This window comes from Poecile atricapillus, chromosome 12 (genome assembly GCF_030490865.1).
Source record: "Poecile atricapillus isolate bPoeAtr1 chromosome 12, bPoeAtr1.hap1, whole genome shotgun sequence".
NCBI classification, from domain to species: Eukaryota; Metazoa; Chordata; class Aves; order Passeriformes; family Paridae; genus Poecile; species Poecile atricapillus.
The window spans coordinates 4,321,800-4,339,144 of NC_081260.1; the positions used below are offsets into that span (position 1 = coordinate 4,321,800).

General features: G+C 52.0%; 2 protein-coding genes and 5 non-coding genes across 7 annotated transcripts in view; 6 read left to right on the forward strand and 1 right to left on the reverse strand.

The window, feature by feature from the left end:
- On the forward strand, window positions 1-10,621 carry DKC1 (dyskerin pseudouridine synthase 1). The gene is made up of 15 exons (XM_058847528.1): window positions 1-87; window positions 237-298; window positions 498-584; window positions 1,102-1,193; window positions 1,736-1,920; window positions 2,395-2,459; window positions 3,015-3,141; window positions 3,493-3,623; window positions 4,572-4,715; window positions 5,166-5,286; window positions 6,013-6,131; window positions 7,146-7,249; window positions 7,691-7,739; window positions 8,353-8,511; window positions 8,892-10,621. The coding sequence occupies exons 1-15, from the start codon at window positions 72-74 to the stop codon at window positions 8,958-8,960; spliced, it is 1,530 nt and encodes a 509-aa protein (XP_058703511.1). The 5' UTR covers window positions 1-71; the 3' UTR covers window positions 8,961-10,621.
- On the forward strand, window positions 2,561-2,806 carry LOC131583812 (small nucleolar RNA SNORD17). Its single transcript, XR_009278602.1, has one exon. It is a non-coding gene; the product is annotated as a small nucleolar RNA SNORD17 (small nucleolar RNA).
- Window positions 3,333-3,407, forward strand: LOC131583815 (small nucleolar RNA SNORD83). Its single transcript, XR_009278604.1, has one exon. It is a non-coding gene; the product is annotated as a small nucleolar RNA SNORD83 (small nucleolar RNA).
- On the forward strand, window positions 3,786-3,920 carry LOC131583818 (small nucleolar RNA SNORA36 family). The gene has a single exon (XR_009278607.1). It is a non-coding gene; the product is annotated as a small nucleolar RNA SNORA36 family (small nucleolar RNA).
- LOC131583811 (small nucleolar RNA SNORD17) lies at window positions 5,523-5,768 on the forward strand. The gene has a single exon (XR_009278601.1). It is a non-coding gene; the product is annotated as a small nucleolar RNA SNORD17 (small nucleolar RNA).
- LOC131583810 (small nucleolar RNA SNORD83) lies at window positions 6,429-6,504 on the forward strand. The gene has a single exon (XR_009278600.1). It is a non-coding gene; the product is annotated as a small nucleolar RNA SNORD83 (small nucleolar RNA).
- MPP1 (MAGUK p55 scaffold protein 1) overlaps window positions 10,442-17,345 on the reverse strand; it is an 18,680-nt gene continuing 11,776 nt past the window's right edge. The window contains exons 6-12 of the mRNA XM_058847529.1: window positions 16,648-16,844; window positions 16,276-16,382; window positions 15,307-15,387; window positions 14,679-14,759; window positions 14,136-14,338; window positions 13,690-13,764; window positions 10,442-11,662 (exon numbers count right to left, since the gene is read on the reverse strand). Coding sequence (XP_058703512.1) covers window positions 11,486-11,662; window positions 13,690-13,764; window positions 14,136-14,338; window positions 14,679-14,759; window positions 15,307-15,387; window positions 16,276-16,382; window positions 16,648-16,844 — 921 coding nt within the window. The 3' untranslated portion in view covers window positions 10,442-11,485. The remainder of the gene's footprint in view (window positions 11,663-13,689; window positions 13,765-14,135; window positions 14,339-14,678; window positions 14,760-15,306; window positions 15,388-16,275; window positions 16,383-16,647; window positions 16,845-17,345) is intronic.

Below are 17,345 nucleotides of genomic sequence, written 5' to 3' on the forward strand. Positions count from 1 at the left end.
CCGGTGACGCGGCGCGCGGGGCCCGGCGGGACGGGGCGGGCGGAGCGGCGGGGACAGCACGCGGCGCGGCCATGGCGGACGGGGACGGTGCGCAGCGGTGGGGACCGGCGGGGAGGGGCACGGGGAGGGCTCGGGGGAAGGTCTGCGGGCGGCTTTTCCCCCCTGGGCCTTTGCCCCTCTCCCCTCCCGGCTCTGCCGCGCTGCCGGCGCTCACTCCCGCCGTGTCGCTCCCGCAGGTTCCAGCACGAAGAAGCGGCGGAAGAAGGAGAAGCGGGCGCTTGCCGATGATGATGTAGCGGTGAGAGCGGGGCTGGGGGGGTTATCGGGCCGTGCTCGGGGTGCCGGGGGCTCCCCCAGCCCCATCCGTGGCACCGAGGGCAGGGCTGGGACGGGCTCGCCCCGCGTGGCGGCAGCGGAGCCTCCCGGGCCACGTGCGGCGGCGGGAGCGCGGCCCGCAGCCTTCCCCCTCTCTGATCCCGCTTAAATTCACCCCCCAGGACATTCAGCACACCGAGGACTTTCTCATCAGGCCCGAATCCCGGGTGGCCCAGCTGGACACGTCGCAGTGGCCCTTGCTGCTGAAGGTGGGGCGCGTTCTGCTCACCCTCGTGGCCCGTCCGTGTTGGCGCTCCTTTTGTCCTCTGCCCCCGGAGCTGTAACCCCGCACGTGGTGCTCTGCCTGCAGAAACCGTGTTACACGCTCTCTCCAGCAGTATCAATTCAGTTTTCTGAGTTTTCCGTGCCTTGGGAAAATCCCGCCATCTTGGTTGAGTTTTTAATTTGGGTCTGACCATGGCCTGTGGTGCATGTAGACTTCCAGGTTGTTTCTGCTGAGTTTCTGGGGAATGTTCAGTTTATCCTGCATTATCAATGCATATATTGTGCTGCCTTCCCATCTCCTTCAGTCCAGGATTTCTATTTTTCTCAATTTTTGTAAAATATTGTGGTTTCATTGTTGTGGGTCATTTTCATTTTGGAAGTGGCTCTATAACTTAAATGTACAAATCAGACCTGATGTATCTGGAGAGATGTACTGCAGCACAGCAACACTGAAATTAAGGGAGCTTTAAAAGACTTGTAACTTCTGCTTGGATTTTATAGAACTTTGACAAGTTAAATGTGAGGACAGCACACTACACACCTCTTCCTTCCGGTTCTAATCCCCTGAAGAGAGAGATTTCTGACTATGTTAGGTGAGTTCAGTACAGGCCAGAGTGGTTTATATTCTTTTTTGACAGTTAATACCTTCAAAATACTTTCTGGCTGGATTCCCCTTGTACCTTTGTTCTTCACTCAGTGCCTTGCCATAATCACTGAGCATTTAAATAGGACCCACTGATCTATTCCAAATAAAATAAAGTTTTATTTGTTCTGGGGTTGTAGCAGGTCTGTGGATGGATGTGCAAACCACCTAAGGAATTCTCTGGGCTCTTCAAAAAAGTCTCTTCAAAGCCTGCTGGGCTTTAAAACTGCTTGGAGTTTGTAGAATTTGGGTTTTTTTTTAAATGCAGAGTAGTGATAAGGCAAGGGAGAATTCCTTGACCATGGATTGTATCATCTGCTGTGCATGGAGCAGGTCGGTGTGGGCTCACTGAGGGCTGCTGGGAGGCTCATTGCTTATCTGGCTGTATAGAAATAAATCTCTTTGCAGCCAGGACAATATTTCAAAGTTACTGCACTGTTGTCAAGTCTGGCCTGATGCTTAGCTCCCATTCTCTGCTATTTTGCACTGTAGGTCTGGCTTTATTAACCTCGACAAACCCTCCAATCCATCCTCTCACGAGGTGGTTGCGTGGATCCGGCGCATCCTGCGCGTGGAGAAGACGGGGCACAGTGGCACCCTGGATCCCAAGGTGACTGGGTGCCTCATTGTGTGCATCGAGAGGGCGACACGGCTGGTCAAATCTCAACAGAGCGCAGGTTTGTTTGATGCTCAGGGCCATCTGCAGTGACCAGGGATGTGTGAAGTGATTTTGGAGACAATATGAAGATTTCTAGAACTTGAAAAGGCCAATCTTAGTTTTCAGTGCCTTGAACTTAAGGGTTGCACGTTATTCCAACCCACTGAGGACACATCTGTATTGCCTCAGGTGTTTTTTCCATTGCTTTTCTGGTGCTTGAGCTGTTACAAGTCAGTGAAAACACCTTTGACATGGTTTTATTTACTAGTTGAACTTATAGCCTCAGCCTCTACAACTCCAGAGAAGAAATAAATGTAGCTTAGATTTATTTCCCTGGAAGAATAGCCAGCTCTGTAATAAAACATGCCCATTTCCTAGAAGGGGTGGTAGGATTTCAAGAGTTCTGGGGACATGTGGCTGTGAAGCAGAGTGGACCTTGAGGTCAACATCAAATTCAAGTGGCCGCTCCTGACTGCTCTTGTCATTCTTTCAGGCAAAGAGTATGTGGGAATTGTTCAGCTGCACAATGCCATTGAAAGTGAGGCTCAGCTGGCCAGGGTAAGTCTCATGTGCTCTTAGCCATGCTGGCATCTGGCATGCAGAGTGCTGGGCACTGGTGGGAGAGGAGAGGCCAGGAATGGAGCTCAGGTGTGCTGTGTGTGAGGTGATGACACAGTTTATCCATTCTCTGAGTGCAGTGGAGCTGCCCTCCTGCAGCACCCCAGCTCCTGTTCTAGGGTCTGGGTGCTGTGTAGCCTCCAGACATCCTGCAGTGTCCCAGTGTCCTACTGGGAGCTGCTGTGGTGTGTGGCTGGCTGCCTGCAGGAGGGGAGCAGTGCTGGCAGGGTCGGAGCCCCCCTTTGGGGGCTCCAGCCTCACTAGGACGAGGCATGGTGTCTGATCACATGCTGCCATCTAATGGAAAAATCCTGGCAGTGCTCACTGGCATCTTGATCACATCACTGGCTTGGATTTGTTTTATTAAATATGGCATCACCAAATCAGGATAAACCTTGTTTCTCACTCTTGGAAGTGGACACAGTTGCTGCAGACTCCAAGGTGCTCCTGCATTAGGGCACAGGTGTGAACTCTTGCTTCTCCTTCTTCCCTTAGGCCATAGAAACCCTGACAGGTGCCCTGTTCCAGCGGCCACCCCTCATTGCTGCTGTCAAACGACAACTGAGAGTCAGAACCATTTATGAGAGCAAGCTGGTGGAGTATGATCCTGAGAGAAGATTAGGTAAAACAGGCCTTTTCTGCCTTCTTCCTGTAAAACTGATAAAATTTTCTGTGAAATGTGCTGCTTTTGGCAAATGTCTTAAGACCTAAATCCTCCCATTGTCCAGCAGTAACTGCTTCATGCATTACTTTGGTGTGCTGGGAAGCAAATCTCATCCCTTTTTGTACTGCTGCACCCTTCAGTGGTAAAGAGCCAAATGATGAAATTAGATGGCATTAGCTCCCAGGGCAAAGATGACCTTCATCTATCACCCCATACTGATGGCTCTGGGAAGGGCTGAACATACAGCTTTTCTTGAAGGATGTGGTTTATTTTCTGCTTAAAAACTCTGTATCCTGCCCTGCCTTTTAGGTATCTTCTGGGTGAGCTGTGAAGCAGGCACATACATCCGAACCCTCTGTGTTCACCTGGGGTTGCTGCTGGGCGTGGGGGGCCAGATGCAGGAGCTCCGCAGAGTCCGCTCAGGCATCCTGGGAGAGATGGTACAGTGGCACCTCAAACTATAACCAGCTCATTTGAAACTGTCAGAATTGCAAGAGTTCCTTGGGACTGTGTGAGTTTTACAGTGTTAGGAGGAGGTTTAGGCTCAGGGAGTTTTGTGAATAGCCCCCAAGCAGTGAGAGCTCTTGCTGTAGGTGGTCTGTAACCAAAGTGTTGAGTTCAGTTCAGGATGTTGCTCCTGTTCTGGTAATTAAACTTTGGGATAGTGAATGACTGGGAAGTGCACTGTGGTGGCTGAAAGTTTGTTTTATGTCACCTGTGTTTCTCAGCCTACAGACCCCAGTGTCCCACAAGTTCAGGAGTGTGAAATGACTGCTTGGAGTCAGCACAGCTCATTGGAATGAGCCTGGAGCAAACAGTCTTGAGTGATCTTGAACTCTTGTATAGTCTTTGCACTCTGGTGATAGACAGGTCCTGCTGCTGGTCTAAACTCCAGAACTAATTTCTTTTTTTGCAAAACAGCAGTATGAGAGTGCAAGTGCTTCCCCACCCATTTGCACTCTTAGCACAGCTGTAATCACAGGCTCATTTCTGAATTCCAGGTGTTGGGTACTCACAGCTGCCTCAGAATTTATTCAGTGTCACAGATTAAAGAGCTGGTTAATTTACACTTCTGCTCACTAACCTTTGTCTAGGAGCCCCAGGAATTTAATTTAGGTCATATTTAAAGGTTTCGTGTGGGCAGATCTTAGACCCAGATGCTGTCTGAGATTAGGAAGGTCGAAGTCTGGTAGCTCGAGCCAGGCTGACCTCAAGCTACTGATGGAAAGTATTCTTTCCTCTTTTAAGTTGTGTTTTCATGCTTGTGATTGGCATCTGGTTTTATTCCCTTTTTCAAACACTATTTGCTGTTGGACTTTAGCTGTTCCCTTGTGCATGTTTCAAGCTGGTGGCTGGTGGGAGAGTTTAGAAGGGTTTTGTCTTTGCAGGACAACATGGTGACCATGCACGACGTGCTGGATGCCCAGTGGCAGTACGACAACAACAAGGATGAGAGCTACCTGCGAAGGGTCATCCTGCCCCTGGAGAAGCTGCTGACTTCCCACAAGAGGCTCGTCATGAAAGACAGTGCAGTGAGTTCCTGAGGCAGTGCCAGGGGACAGACAGAGACTGCAAAGTGTCCTCCTGACTTGTGCAGCTGATAGAACACACAGGGGATCAGGAGCTGTGTGATGTCCTGTGCTGTCCTGATGGTGACTGGTGTGGAACCTCATATGGGCTGCTGCCAGAGCAGCACTAGGAGGATGCCTGAGCAATGAATTAAATGGCAGAGGATCTGCTCTCCTCACTTGAGGAGGATGCTGATGGTTCTGAGAAATCTGCCTCACACACTTCTTGCTGTGATAGGTGCTTTGCTTTCTCCTGCCAAAGCTCCCAAGTTTTGTGTAGTGGACAAAAATGTGTAGTTACCTTGGGATGATATTGCTGGGATGGTGGTAGCAGTGGGAAGCTAAAAATTAGAGATGTTTTGTACTTCAGTTCTTGTAATAGCTTCTAAGCCCTCCCATTCCCTGCGTTTTCAGGTTAATGCCATTTGCTATGGAGCCAAGATCATGCTGCCTGGTGTTCTGCGGTATGAGGATGGGATTGAGGTTAATCAGGAAATTGTTGTCATCACCACAAAAGGAGAAGCCATCTGCCTAGGTATGAAATGCCTCCTTCTCTTTGTGTCCAGCTAATTGCAGAAATAACAGACTGTGTGACAGTAAAGGCACCACAAATTAGTTCCTGTGTGCAGAAGGTGTTATTAGTGCTTCCTGATAGGGAATGTGGGCCCAAAGCAGCTGGTTTTGGGCAGGATGTTAAGAAACAATGGCTGCATCAGTCCTGGGCAAGGTGTGAGGGGCTCAGCAGCTGTGTGATGCTCAGGTGTGCTGTGTGTGAGGTGATGACACAGTTTATCCATTCTCTGAGTGCAGTGGAGCTGCCCTCCTGCAGCACCCCAGCTCCTGTTCTAGGGTCTGGGTGCTGTGTAGCCTCCAGACATCCTGCAGTGTCCCAGTGTCCTACTGGGAGCTGCTGTGGTGTGTGGCTGGCTGCCTGCAGGAGGGGAGCAGTGCTGGCAGGGTTGGAGCCCCTCTTTGGGGGCTCCAGCCTCACTAGGACGAGGCATGGTGTCTGATCACATGCTGCCACCAGGCACATCACACCTCCTGGTAGATCACTGCAAAGGGACTCCAGCAACTGCCAGCTTGACTTGAAAGGGTGCCCAGTTCTAACCAGGGTCTTCAGAGGAGCTGTGTGACAGTCAGTGAGTCCTTGGGGTGACACTGGTGGGAGATGTTGGTCATCTTTGTGCTGACAGAAGCAGAACAGGTTGACACAGTTCTGCTCTTCAGGAGTTACTGACCTCCATGTCTCCTTCTGCAGCCATTGCCTTGATGACCACAGCAGTCATTTCTACATGTGACCATGGCTTCGTGGCAAAGATCAAGAGAGTGATCATGGAGAGAGACACATATCCCCGGAAATGGGGGCTGGGTCCCAAGGTGAGTGCTCCTGTGGGAGTGGGGTCAGTCTCAGGGCAGTGGTGGGAGCCCAGCTGTTGAGATGTGGAACTTTGAGACCCTTGGGCAGAGCTGTGCCTGTGTTATCTTCAGGGTCCTGCTGTAATTCTGCTGTGGTCTCCTGGAGCTATGATGGTGGCAATTCCCAGTGTCAGGGCTGTGGCAGCCTGCTCCTGGTAGAAGCGAGGCTTTCCCCCCAAAAAGAGCCCGGGGGCCACTGCTGGTGTTGAGGCATGGGCTCCTCAGATCTGTACAGTGCCAGCCCTCCTCTGGTGAAGAGCCAAATGATGTGAAGTGGATGGCATTAGCACTCTGTGCAAAGATGACCTTCATCCATCACCCCATGCTGATGGCTCTGGAGGGGCTGGCCAGGTGCTTCTTTTCCTTCTGGTGCAACACTGCTGAAATTCACACTGTGAGACAGGAAACTGTGCCTGAAGGACAGGAGCAGTGGGAACACCCAATGTTGGGTTCCTCTCCCACCTCAGGCATGTGGTCGTAGCTTAACTGCAGCCAGGCTGGCCTGATGCAGGTTGGACTCAAAACTGTCAAGCTGCTGTGGCTCATCCCATTCCTGTAGTTCAGGCGAAAGCTTTGGGGCAGCCTGCACATCTCACAGCAAAGGGGAGTAATACAGGACACTTGAAGCATTTTGGAGTCCTTGGCAAAACCTCACAAACAAGTGCTTCAGCTCAAATGCTGCAGGTCATTAAGCTGGGAAAAACCCAAAGATCCAGACTCCATGGTGTGCAGTTGTATTACTGTTGCTGTGACTGCCCCTTCAGATTAGCCATTATTTACTGATAAAGATGCTTCTTGTCTGAGATTTAGGCTTCTGTGCAGGGGATGTTTTTCTTATTTAAGGTCCTTGAGCAGTGGTAAATAGGTAATGCTGTAGTTGTTGGCTTGGCTTGTTGCTAGATTCCCTTCTCTTAGCTTGAGGGAGGATTTTTCCTACCTGGAGCTGCAGTTTGACTTGTTGCACTTTGCTTTCAGGCCACTCAGAAGAAGATGATGATCCAGAAGGGTCTGCTGGACAAGCATGGGAAGCCCAATGAGAGCACACCAGAGTTATGGAAGAAGGAATATGTGGATTACAGGTGGGTACTGGGTGTGTGGCTCCCACAGGGTTGTTCAGAGGGCAGCACTATGCAGCAAGGGCTGGGCTGGATGCTGCTATTTGTGCATGGATCATGTTAGGCTTGGCCCAAGGCTGGCTGGACCTGTCAGATGCAGTTGCATTTCTTGGAGTGTGTTGCTCTAGGGCAGCATTGGAAGGAAAGGCTCTGAGCAGACAGTTATCCCTTTTTAGCCTGTTGTGGTTTTAGAGGGAGTCAGTCTGCTAAATTAAATGGGGGAGGCTGTGCTGTTGCCCAGCCCAGCTAGTTCTGGTGCTGGCTGCAGGTCTCCCCCACAACAACTTCTCCACCCAGCTCCTGGGGTGGGTTACAGAGCCCTTGTGAGAGGACAGGGATTTCTACCAGTCCAGAGCAGCATGAGGCAACAACTGTCCTGTGCAACCTTGGGATCTCTTCTTTCAGGGATACTTCCAGGAAAGAAGCTGCTTCAGAGGTGGACAGGGCTACAAAAGTGAGTATTGCCAGTGCTCTCTGGCTCTTACTTTATGGCCCTATTATTCCTATTATCTGCACATACCTTGCACCTGCATTTTGGTCCAATGACGATTTTTAGTCCAGGGTCTTCCATGCCCTTTGTTAGGCACAAGGTCAGCGCCCATTCACAGGTCCTTACCTGGGGCTCCAGTAATTTCCCACCACCCAGGGCACAATTTGCAGCTCAAACACCAAGCTACTGTCCCTGGGCATATTCCTCAACACAATTAAAGAAAGTATATTGTATGGAGCCACAAAAGAGATTTGTTGTGCCAGAGAACCTTTTTGGAGACTACAGAGAGCTGCAGAAATGTCCATGCAAGAGTTGCACCTAAAATTCCCTAACTCGGGGCTTTTGCATGCCCTTGGAAAGGTGCAGCAGTGTTTTAAACTAATATTTAGGATACAGGAAACACTGAAAAACACAGGGGGCAATTCTGGCAAAAGCAAATCCTAGGCAGTGTATGCTGGAGAGTCTGCAAGTCACCCTTCTGTTAAATGAAGTTGTATTGAAACAGGCAATCAGTTTTCTCCTCATCTGAGCTTTGTTGGAAGGTGTTGGTATGTCTGACAATGTGTTCCCCTAACAGAGAAAGCGAGACTCAGAGAGTGAAAACGAGGAAGATGTGACCCCACCATCCCCTGCCACCCCACCACCAGAGGAGCTGAGCAAAAAGGCAAAGAAAAAGAAGAAGAAAGAGAAGAGGGCCAGAGAGGCAGCTGAGAGCGGGGAAGAACAAACAGAGAGGGTATGGAATTGTGTACTGCCCTGGTATGGTCCAAACATAGTAGTGGTTGCTGTCTGTCCTTAAGTACCAGGACTAATGCATCAGCAGCCTGCAGTGTGTGTCCACAGAGTGCCAGGCCTTCCACAGCAGAGGAGGATGTATTCGAGATGCATTTTAAACTGAACTGGTGGTGGGAGAATAGGGCAGGTGGCCCAGGACAGTTGGTGGGTTCCTGCCAGGCCACCTCTGCTCTGGTGCCCTGTTGTGGTCCCCGAGGGAGGATGGTGCTGGAGTTTGCTGTGGGGAGCCTGCACTGCTTCTGGGATGGAGCTGTTCTTCCTGAAATGGGCAGTGGGGGGTTCCTTTTTGATGGCTTGCTGACCTGTCCAACCTCTCTACAGACCAGTGAGACCAGCAGCAGCAAGAAGAAGAAGAAGAAGCAAAAGGAGGTAGAAGAAAGCTCGGATTAAGCAACTGCATCTGTCCAAAGCAGGCAACCTCATCAGTAAGGAGGAAGGAGTTTTAGGCCTTGAGAAGAGGAGGACTGGCTTTGTGGCAGAAGAGCCAGCAAGTTCCAATTTCTTTTTATATGAGTGAGTGGGTGTTTGCCTTGCTCAGGTGCCCCTCTTCATCCTGTTTTAAGGGTTGCCAGAGGAGCAGGGTGCCTCACTGTTCCTGCACTGGATTGATCTCTAAAGCTGAGCACCATGATGCCAACAGATGTGGTATCTTCAGGGAAACTGTAGCTTCTGGCTTTTCCTTGGTTTCTGTTTTCACCTAGAGAGGGTGGAATAATCTTTCTCTCCCCACTAATGTACTGGCTCTTTCCTTTTCTCCCAAGGCTGAAGCTGTTACCTGACAGTTAAAGAATGTGTTGCTGCCTGGAGGAGTGGCTTTGTCACAGCCCATGTGAATGTGTTTGCATGGGGACAGTCAGATCAGTTATTTCTGAAGGACTATGTTTTGTTTTAACCTGGCCACATGCTTGGCTTGACCTTCAGTTCAATGAGAACACCCAGATTATTTTTCACTCCTTTTCTTCACCTTTATCATGAAAGGATTAGAAAATTTAATTCCTCCTGTTTATAGCACAAGGACATGCTTGTTCTGTGTGTGCTGATTCCCAAACCCCCTCGCCTCAGTGACCTGGGCAGTGTTTCCTTTTTGCTGCCTCTTTGCTCTTCTCTATCTATTTCTTGGACTGCAACGCTTTTGGTTGCCTTGCCTGGTTCTGGTGTGTGATCTGAAGGCTGGAGGTGGGGATGTGGCTGGAGGGCAGAAGGTGACCAGGTGACTGACCAACATGTTCTTCATGCTGCTGGGACTGGAGTCCTGAGGAGAAGCTTGGTCAGAGGCAGCTCTGCCATGGGGCATTGGCTGTGGGTTTGAATGGTTTCAGATAAATTTGTTGCTAGCCTATCTGGAATGACTTGCTGGGGGCAGGAGGTCTCTGCTCTGTTACAGGGTTAGTGCTGAGCTAGCATTTAGCTCATTCTAATGGGGAAGGACCCAAAGCTCTTTTGTTCTGAGTTTCATCCCTGCAGAGATTCTGTTAACTGTTGGTTTTAAGCTCGTGCATTGCTTTAGTCTTAGCGGTCTATCCTCCCCTCCAGTGCTGGAGATGCAGGCTGTGGGGACTGCAGCTGGTGGGTGTTACAACCTGATCAGAAAAAAAAAAAAAGGTCCATTTTTATTTACTCTTTTTTTACAAAAAAGAAATAAAACTTCTGGTTTTGAACAAGTGACTTTCTTGCTCCTCTGGCTCCTCCCAAAAGGTCAGTGGTATTCATGGGGTGGGGGGGTAGCTTTTACCACGTGCCCAGCCTCTGCTCCTCTCTTGAAGAAGCTGCTGGGGCAGAGAAATGTTCATGTTGATGAGGACCATCACTAGAAGGGCCTTTGTCATTGCTTTGTCAGCGCCCAGCCTGTGAGGCAAAACACCAGCCATGGCAATGTTTCAGCACACATTTATTGCTGCTCATTGTTTCCCTGCAGTGGATCAGAACAAAGGTCCCTATTGCACATAGATTTTTATTTTTGGCATCCTTAAAAAAAAAAATTGCACAAGACTTTTTAACCAACTTCCCCTTGCCCCTATAGCTGACTGAACACGCAAATGAGATTTTTCACCTACGTGGTGGATGTGGTGATACTTCCCAGACATGGTGGCATGGGGCTTGTGAGTCAGTACAAACCCAGGGCTGAGCATGGCTTTCATGTTTGCATACAGTGAGAGACACCCTAGACTGGAAAACATGCCTGGACAATCTTTGTAGACGCTTTTCTACTGCATGCAACAGATAGTTGTGGCTGGATGTAATTACCCACTGAAGGGTCCCTCTGGGGTTTGGTCTGTGGGACTGGCTCAGCTGCTGCCCAGATCTCTGGCCAGGCAGTAACAATCCAAGCTGCACGGTGAGAATTCCAATACAGTGAGTTTTTACACCTTTTATGGCTGCACAGGGTGAATGAGAAAACTTCAACCTGGGAACATGGGGTGAGGCCTGCCTGGGGGTGCTCCGTGCCACATTCATCATCCTCCCCATTTGTGAGAGGAAACCCTTGGATTGAGAAGGGAAGGGTTTGCTTTGTGTGCATTCCTGCCATGCCAGGAGACATCTGCCTGGAAAAGCCCCCGTTCTGCCACTTGGGACTGCTGCAGGGAAAGTCAGCTGGGTGCTACAGCAGTACTGTGCTTTCCCTTGCCCAGGGAGGGCAGGTAACTGTGCTCTGAGCTAACCTGGGCTCTGCTGTAGCCCCTGCTCTGCCCTGCAGTGTCACGGGAGGTGCCTGGCCCCCAGGCAGCCTTTGTCCTGTGTTTGTTCCCCCAGGAGGGGAGCTGTGGGCACCCTGTGAGTGTGTGTGAACCGAGACCATGTCCGTGGAGCAGCAGAGGAGGGGAGCTGTGCTGGGCTGTGGGGCAGGGGAAGCTGAGGAGGTGTTTCCCAGTGGCTGCAGGATGGTTGATGGGAAGCAGATGGGCTCGGGTGCCCCTTCAGTAGACCCAGGAGACAGGCACCCACTGTGGAGAGCTGCAGGCCTGCTCAAAGGCTTCCTGCAGCAGCTGGAGGCTCTCTTCCACATCGTTGTTGACCAGGGACAGGTCGAAGTAGTGTGCGTACCGGCTCCGGATGCTCTCCGAGTCTTTGCGGAGCTGCTGCAGAGCCTCTGACTGCAAGGGACAGGACAGTGCTCAGGAGAGGAGCTTCACAGCACACCCCAAAGGGAAACACCCTCCCAACACCAAAACAACTCCAGTGGTTGTGAAGAATCAGAGCACAGAGAGTTCTTAGAGCTTGTCTGGTGGGTCAGGAGCTGTTGTGTCATCTCTGGGCTTCTGTCCGGGGCTTATGCTGGACTTCATGTGGTGCTGGGAGCATCAGGTTACCTGCCAGCGTGAGGCCAGACCTGCTGGCTCTCATATCCACCTTTAAAATGCTCTGTGGCAGCTCCCAGGGAGAAGGTTCACAAGCAGCAGGCTGCTCAGTGCTCTGGTGGGCATTCACCAGCTCCAGGCCTCAGAGGTTGGAGGTGGCATCCCTGCAGGATGCTCCCTTCCTCACTGGCTTTTGACCAGAACAGCACCAGTTGGCAGAGCTTTACCAGCCTCTCCACTGGTTTTAGCTGGGTTTTAGTGCTGTACCTCGATAGTAAAAGCAAAGCTGCCACTTCCCTCCTGCCAGTGTGGCTGGGCTGCCCAGCTTGTGGGGGCATCCCAGGGGTGCAGCTCTGCCTCTATCAATGAGGTCCAGACTGTTTCCACATACTTCCTAATGGAGCTTGAAAGAGAGGCAGCTTCTGTGCCTAGGGAGGAGGGACAGCTAGGGGTGCAGTGCTTGGCTGAGCTCTGCTCTGAGCAGATATTAATAGACCTAAACGGTCTATTATTATATCTATATCTAATTATATCTATTATATAATTATATCTATTATCAATAGATGAAATAGACCTAAGAATACATTAACAAACCCAAATCAGACCAGTCTTCGCTTTTTTGTTAGACCACCTGGGTATATATCACAACACTGATATATAGTGGTCAGCAGTAAGAACATATCACAGGTGGCACAGTAATATTAGTAACACCACACCGTCCCTCAGGGCACAGCAGGCTTCTGTCTTTAAGGTGTTCAGTTCAACAGTGACAAAATTTAAATATAATTATTACTGCAGGGGCAAAATAAAAAAAGATACTGCTTAGCTACCTTCATCTTGAAAGAGTTACTGGAAATATTCATCTCTTCTTAAAAAATTAATTTTTCCTACATTGTGGATGAAGCCAGCAGCTGTCAGGGGTGGGGAGGGAGGGCATGCAGCAGTTTCTGTTCCTGTGAGCTCTGCGGGGTCACATTAACTCTGCTGCATCCCTCCCCTCAGAGCTGCAGGGTTATATTTAGTGCCTGGCAGCAGGGCTGGCCCTGCCCACTGCAGCAGGATGTGATTCCTCTCTGGAAGGAGGCAGCGGTGGGTGACAGTGGCCCTTTCTGTTCTGAGTTCTGTCCCCTTCCCCCCACCCCATCCTGCTGCATCAGGCAGTTAATGTGTCTCTAAATACCTGCACAGCACTTGCTCTGAAGGTGTAATAAATACCCTCTCTGCAAACTATCTGCAGCTTAAGCTTTACAAACACAAAGTTAATAGGTTGGAAGAGATGGCCCTGTTGCCATTGAATCCAGGAGGAGCACAGCTCTGGGTTTCCTTGTTGGCTTCTGTCTTCCCATCTCCGGGCCAGGCTGGGGTGTGGGGCAGGGTAGGCAGCATCCCTGCATCCAGGGGGCTTCCTGGGAAGAGGTAGCCCATGGCTGCCAGCCTGATGTTTGGCACTGAATGAGTTAACTGCGCTATCAGTGCTGCTTTAATCCTCACGTTAAAGGGATCAGCATCCTAATGAGGCAGAGAATGAAAGGAGCAGTTGTTTGTGTGTCTATTTGCATAGCTGATGTTGGGATAAATGCTCCTGCCCCGACTGCTAGGCTGTGCTCCCCACTGTGATTATGCTGCTGGGATGAGGGCTGCCAGAGTCTACAGCTGCAGGAATTGGCAGTTCTGTTTCTCAGCTCTGGGCTGGGTTCTGGACCACCAAAAGCCAAGCAGACAGGAATATGCTGGTGGGGGGCCCTGGGTTGCTGCAGCAGGTGTTGCCATGGACCGAGAAGCCCAGCCAGAGGGGGACAGGAGGGGACAACTCTGCCACTCACCTCCTCTGCCTTGTCTGTCGGGGCAATGAAGACTATGAACGGGGAGAGCTCGGCCGTGCGGACAATCTTGAGGGTCTGTGGAGAGAGGGGTGCAGTTAACAGAGTGTGGCTCTTCCCCAGGCTGGGAGCAAGCACAGCATCCTGCCTGTGACACATGGGGGCTGTAAGAGACACCTCTGGGGACATGAGCTCACTGGGTGGATTCCTGGGACAGGGTCCCTGCACCCATTCCCACAACAGCTGGGCTGTGGCCTTGCTGTCACAGCCAGGTGTGTGCTGCGACAGGGAACACCCTCACTGTACCCGTGTCTTGGGAAGGGAAATGCCAGCCCAGGGCTTGCTGGCTTTTTCCTTTGGGCAGAGAAGGCAGGGCCAGTCACAGCCAGCAGCCAGGTAATGCAATCTGTGGCAACTCCTGACCCCCAACCCCTTCCCCTGGTCCCTACCTGGGGCTCGATGTCCAAAATAGCGACTTTGTCCTGCTGGTGGATCTTGTGCACTGTTTCAAACTTGGTGCCAAACATGTTTCCCTGGTAGCTTCCAAACTCCAAGAACTCATTGGCTGAGATGTCCCGGGTCATCTCCTCGGTGGAGACAAAGTAATAGTCCTTCCCATCCACCTCATTCTTCTTCTGGGGGCGTGTGGTGTCTGGGGAGGGAGAGAGAGGGTGAGTGCTCCCTCCCAGAGGAGAGGGGAACAATGGAGCAGGCATCAAGACTAAGCTGTACTAATCCCCTGCTAACTGCTTCGGGCAAGCAGGGACCTCAGCCAGCTGGGGACAGGCACTGGATGAAAAGGGTGAGGTGTCTGTGTGTGGGTGCCTCTGTGGCTGAAGGTGGGTCCATGTGGGACTGCAAGCAGCGAGACCTTGCATGTGGGGACTTGTGACTTCAAGGGCATGGAGGAACATCTCCCCACCACCCACCTGCTGTCAGAAGGTGCTGGATCAAAGAGGTGAGAGGAAATGCAGCCTGTGCTTGGTACTTACATGGGGGTGGGTACATGAACTTCTCTGGGTTGTTGCTGAGCAGAGCATTCTTGATGTGGCTGCGGCCCACACCACTGGCCCCTGGAGAGAGAGAGAGATGGACATTAGAGCTGGGCTCAGAGCAGCCTGGTAGGAGATGCTGGGGACGTGTTTTCTGGGCTGGTCTGTGGTGTCTTCTAGCCCTGGAAGAGGCTCTTCGTGCCCTGGGGATGCTCATCTCCAGCCCCAGCCAGAGACAGCACTGCTGCCTGCAGAGCAACCAGCCTGGCTGGACTGGGTGGGCTGCCCATGCCTGTGGAGTCCACCACCAAGTGCTCAGTCCCCACAGCGTGGGAGCTCTTGCTTTGGTGCAACTGCAGAGCTGCTTTTAATAGACATGAAGATACTCAGGAGTTGCAAATGCCTGAATTAACTCTTCCCCAGCATTGCAGCACAGATGCCTGACCATGCACAATGCTGCAGGGAGGGGGTCAGCCTATGGGATGACTGCTGCAGGCTGAAGAAATGCTCCCCAGACCTTACTGGTTCTTGAAGGGGTGTGCTGTCCTGGCCCCTGTGCAGTCCTGGTTGCCCCTGGCTCCCAGCACATGGCCCCTGTGCTGCAGAGGATGCCTGGGACAGGACCTACCAATGAGCACCAGAGTCTTCCTCTTGAAGGCAGGCAGCCTCACCACCTCCTCGTAGGAAACGACATCCAGCTGGTCAAAAACTGGGGTGGAGGAGAAACGAGACATGGAGGGGTCAGAAATGGCTTGGCCACACCAGCATGACCGTGTGTGTGTGTCAGACCAAAGCCAGGTCAAATGGACAGGAGTGGTCAGGACTGGGCTGGGGGCTCATCCATGTTTGGGTGCTTGGGAAAAAGAGCAGCACCAATAGCAAGCAGCATGTGAGGGGCAGAGTGGGTGCTGGGGAGCTGCCAAAGAAGCCAGGGCTGCTTTTGCTCAGTAATTCTGCTCAGGACAGTAGGACCTGGGAGCTGGGTTGGAGGCAGCAGGATGCTGCAGGGAGCTTGTTGCTGGGGGAATATAAGATATCTTTATATAAGAGTGACTTAAAGCCTTGTTTGTTGCTGGTTGAAGTTGCAGGCCGGGCCAGGACCCAGCAGTCCCTGGGCACCCACCTTTGCCAGCTCTTTGCTTGGTTTAGCATGGGGTGCTTGCATGGGTGGCTGAGGGGCAGTTCCCTGCCCCACCAGGCCAGGCCTTGGCAGCTGTGGGAACAGTTCAGCTGCTGAACACTCAGCTGACAGCTCAGCACTGCCACTGCCTCCCCTGTATCCAGCAGACTGTGGGATTTGAGGCTGGGGAGCCTGAGCTCACAGGGCCAGGACTGCAAGGGATTGGCACCAGGGGAGAGCACAGGAGCTCAGTGCTGAGCCAGCCCTGGCCTTGTGCTCTACATGGGGACATAGCTGTGGCCACATGAGGAACATGAAGACTGCAGAAGATACTCAAAATAAAAAAGCTGACAGCTGTGGGGTATCCTGAGATTCCACTGCTGACACAGCTGGGCTGTTTGGCTGGAGGACAGACCCGGCCCTGCCTAGAGGGAGGGGGATGGCCAGGGCTGGGGATTGAGCCCTGCTCACACTTACTTGAGCTGTGCTTGGCCAGGTATTTATCTTTGCACTTCTTCTTCTTCCCAAAGGGGCTGCAGCTGGGGGATTCACTCTGGCTGGGCTGGGTGACGCTTGCCACACGCCTGCCAAGAGAGGAGCACACCACCATGGCCCAGCTGTCACCCCACGCCCTGGGACAGCAGCAGGTTTGTCCCCCAGACTTGCAAGAGAAACAGGCTGGCTGCTGGGACAGGCAAAGGCTCACCCTGCAGCACATGAAGGGGACGTTTTCCTCCTTGTCCCAGCAGTGACAGTGGTGTCACCCAACACAAACTCCTGGCAGCTCATGGTCACTGCTCCCACCTCCACTCCCAGATCCAGCCCTTCTGGGCAAATCCAGGGACCTACCACTCCTGCAGCTCTGGAGAAGGGATGAGTCCTGCTGACTCAGTGCAGGAGCCCTCCACCCGGCCCTGCCACCAGTTGCTGTCATCCTTGTTTATGATCTGAATCACATCACCAATCTGAAACTTCAGTCCTGCTTCCTTGCAGGGGATCAGGTTGTCTTTCTTGGGGTCATAGTCAAACTGTGCCCTCATGAACATCTGCAAAAGACAGAGGAGACCAGAATCAGCATGGCCATGCAGAGTGGCTGAGTTTGGACCCCACACTGCATTCCCAAGCAGTGACTGCAGAGATGGCTCCAGGCCCCAAAAGGCTGTGTGGGGAGAAAGGAGATGCACAAAGCTCAGGGGGAAAGTCTTGGGCATGGAATTGTAGTGAGATGTGGTGGTGAATGGATGAGGGCATCTTGGCCTTACTGGGAGCTGCTGACAGGACTGCTGCCTCTAGGCACACACCCACCCACAGGCACTGTTCAAACCCTGCCATGGAGCCTCCCTGCAGTGCCCTGGGTGCTGCACAGTGCTGGTGAGTTTGGCCAGCCACAGAGGAGTCCCACCAACGTGGTACACAACTGGGGTCTGCAGAGGAGTGAGCACAGAGGTGACGTTGCACTAGAGATCCCAGGGACAGCCATGGCTCAATCTCAGTGCTCTGTGCTGCCTTTCCCCACAGCTGGGCAATCCCTGCATGGCACAAGGCCT

Excerpts from the sequence above, each read along its gene's own strand:
- DKC1 (XM_058847528.1), top strand. Across the intron at positions 1,194-1,735 it reads GAGATTTCTGACTATGTTAG|GTCTGGCTTTATTAACCTCG; the intron begins GTGAGTTCAGTA and ends TTTGCACTGTAG. Across the intron at positions 3,142-3,492 it reads TGATCCTGAGAGAAGATTAG|GTATCTTCTGGGTGAGCTGT; the intron begins GTAAAACAGGCC and ends CCTGCCTTTTAG.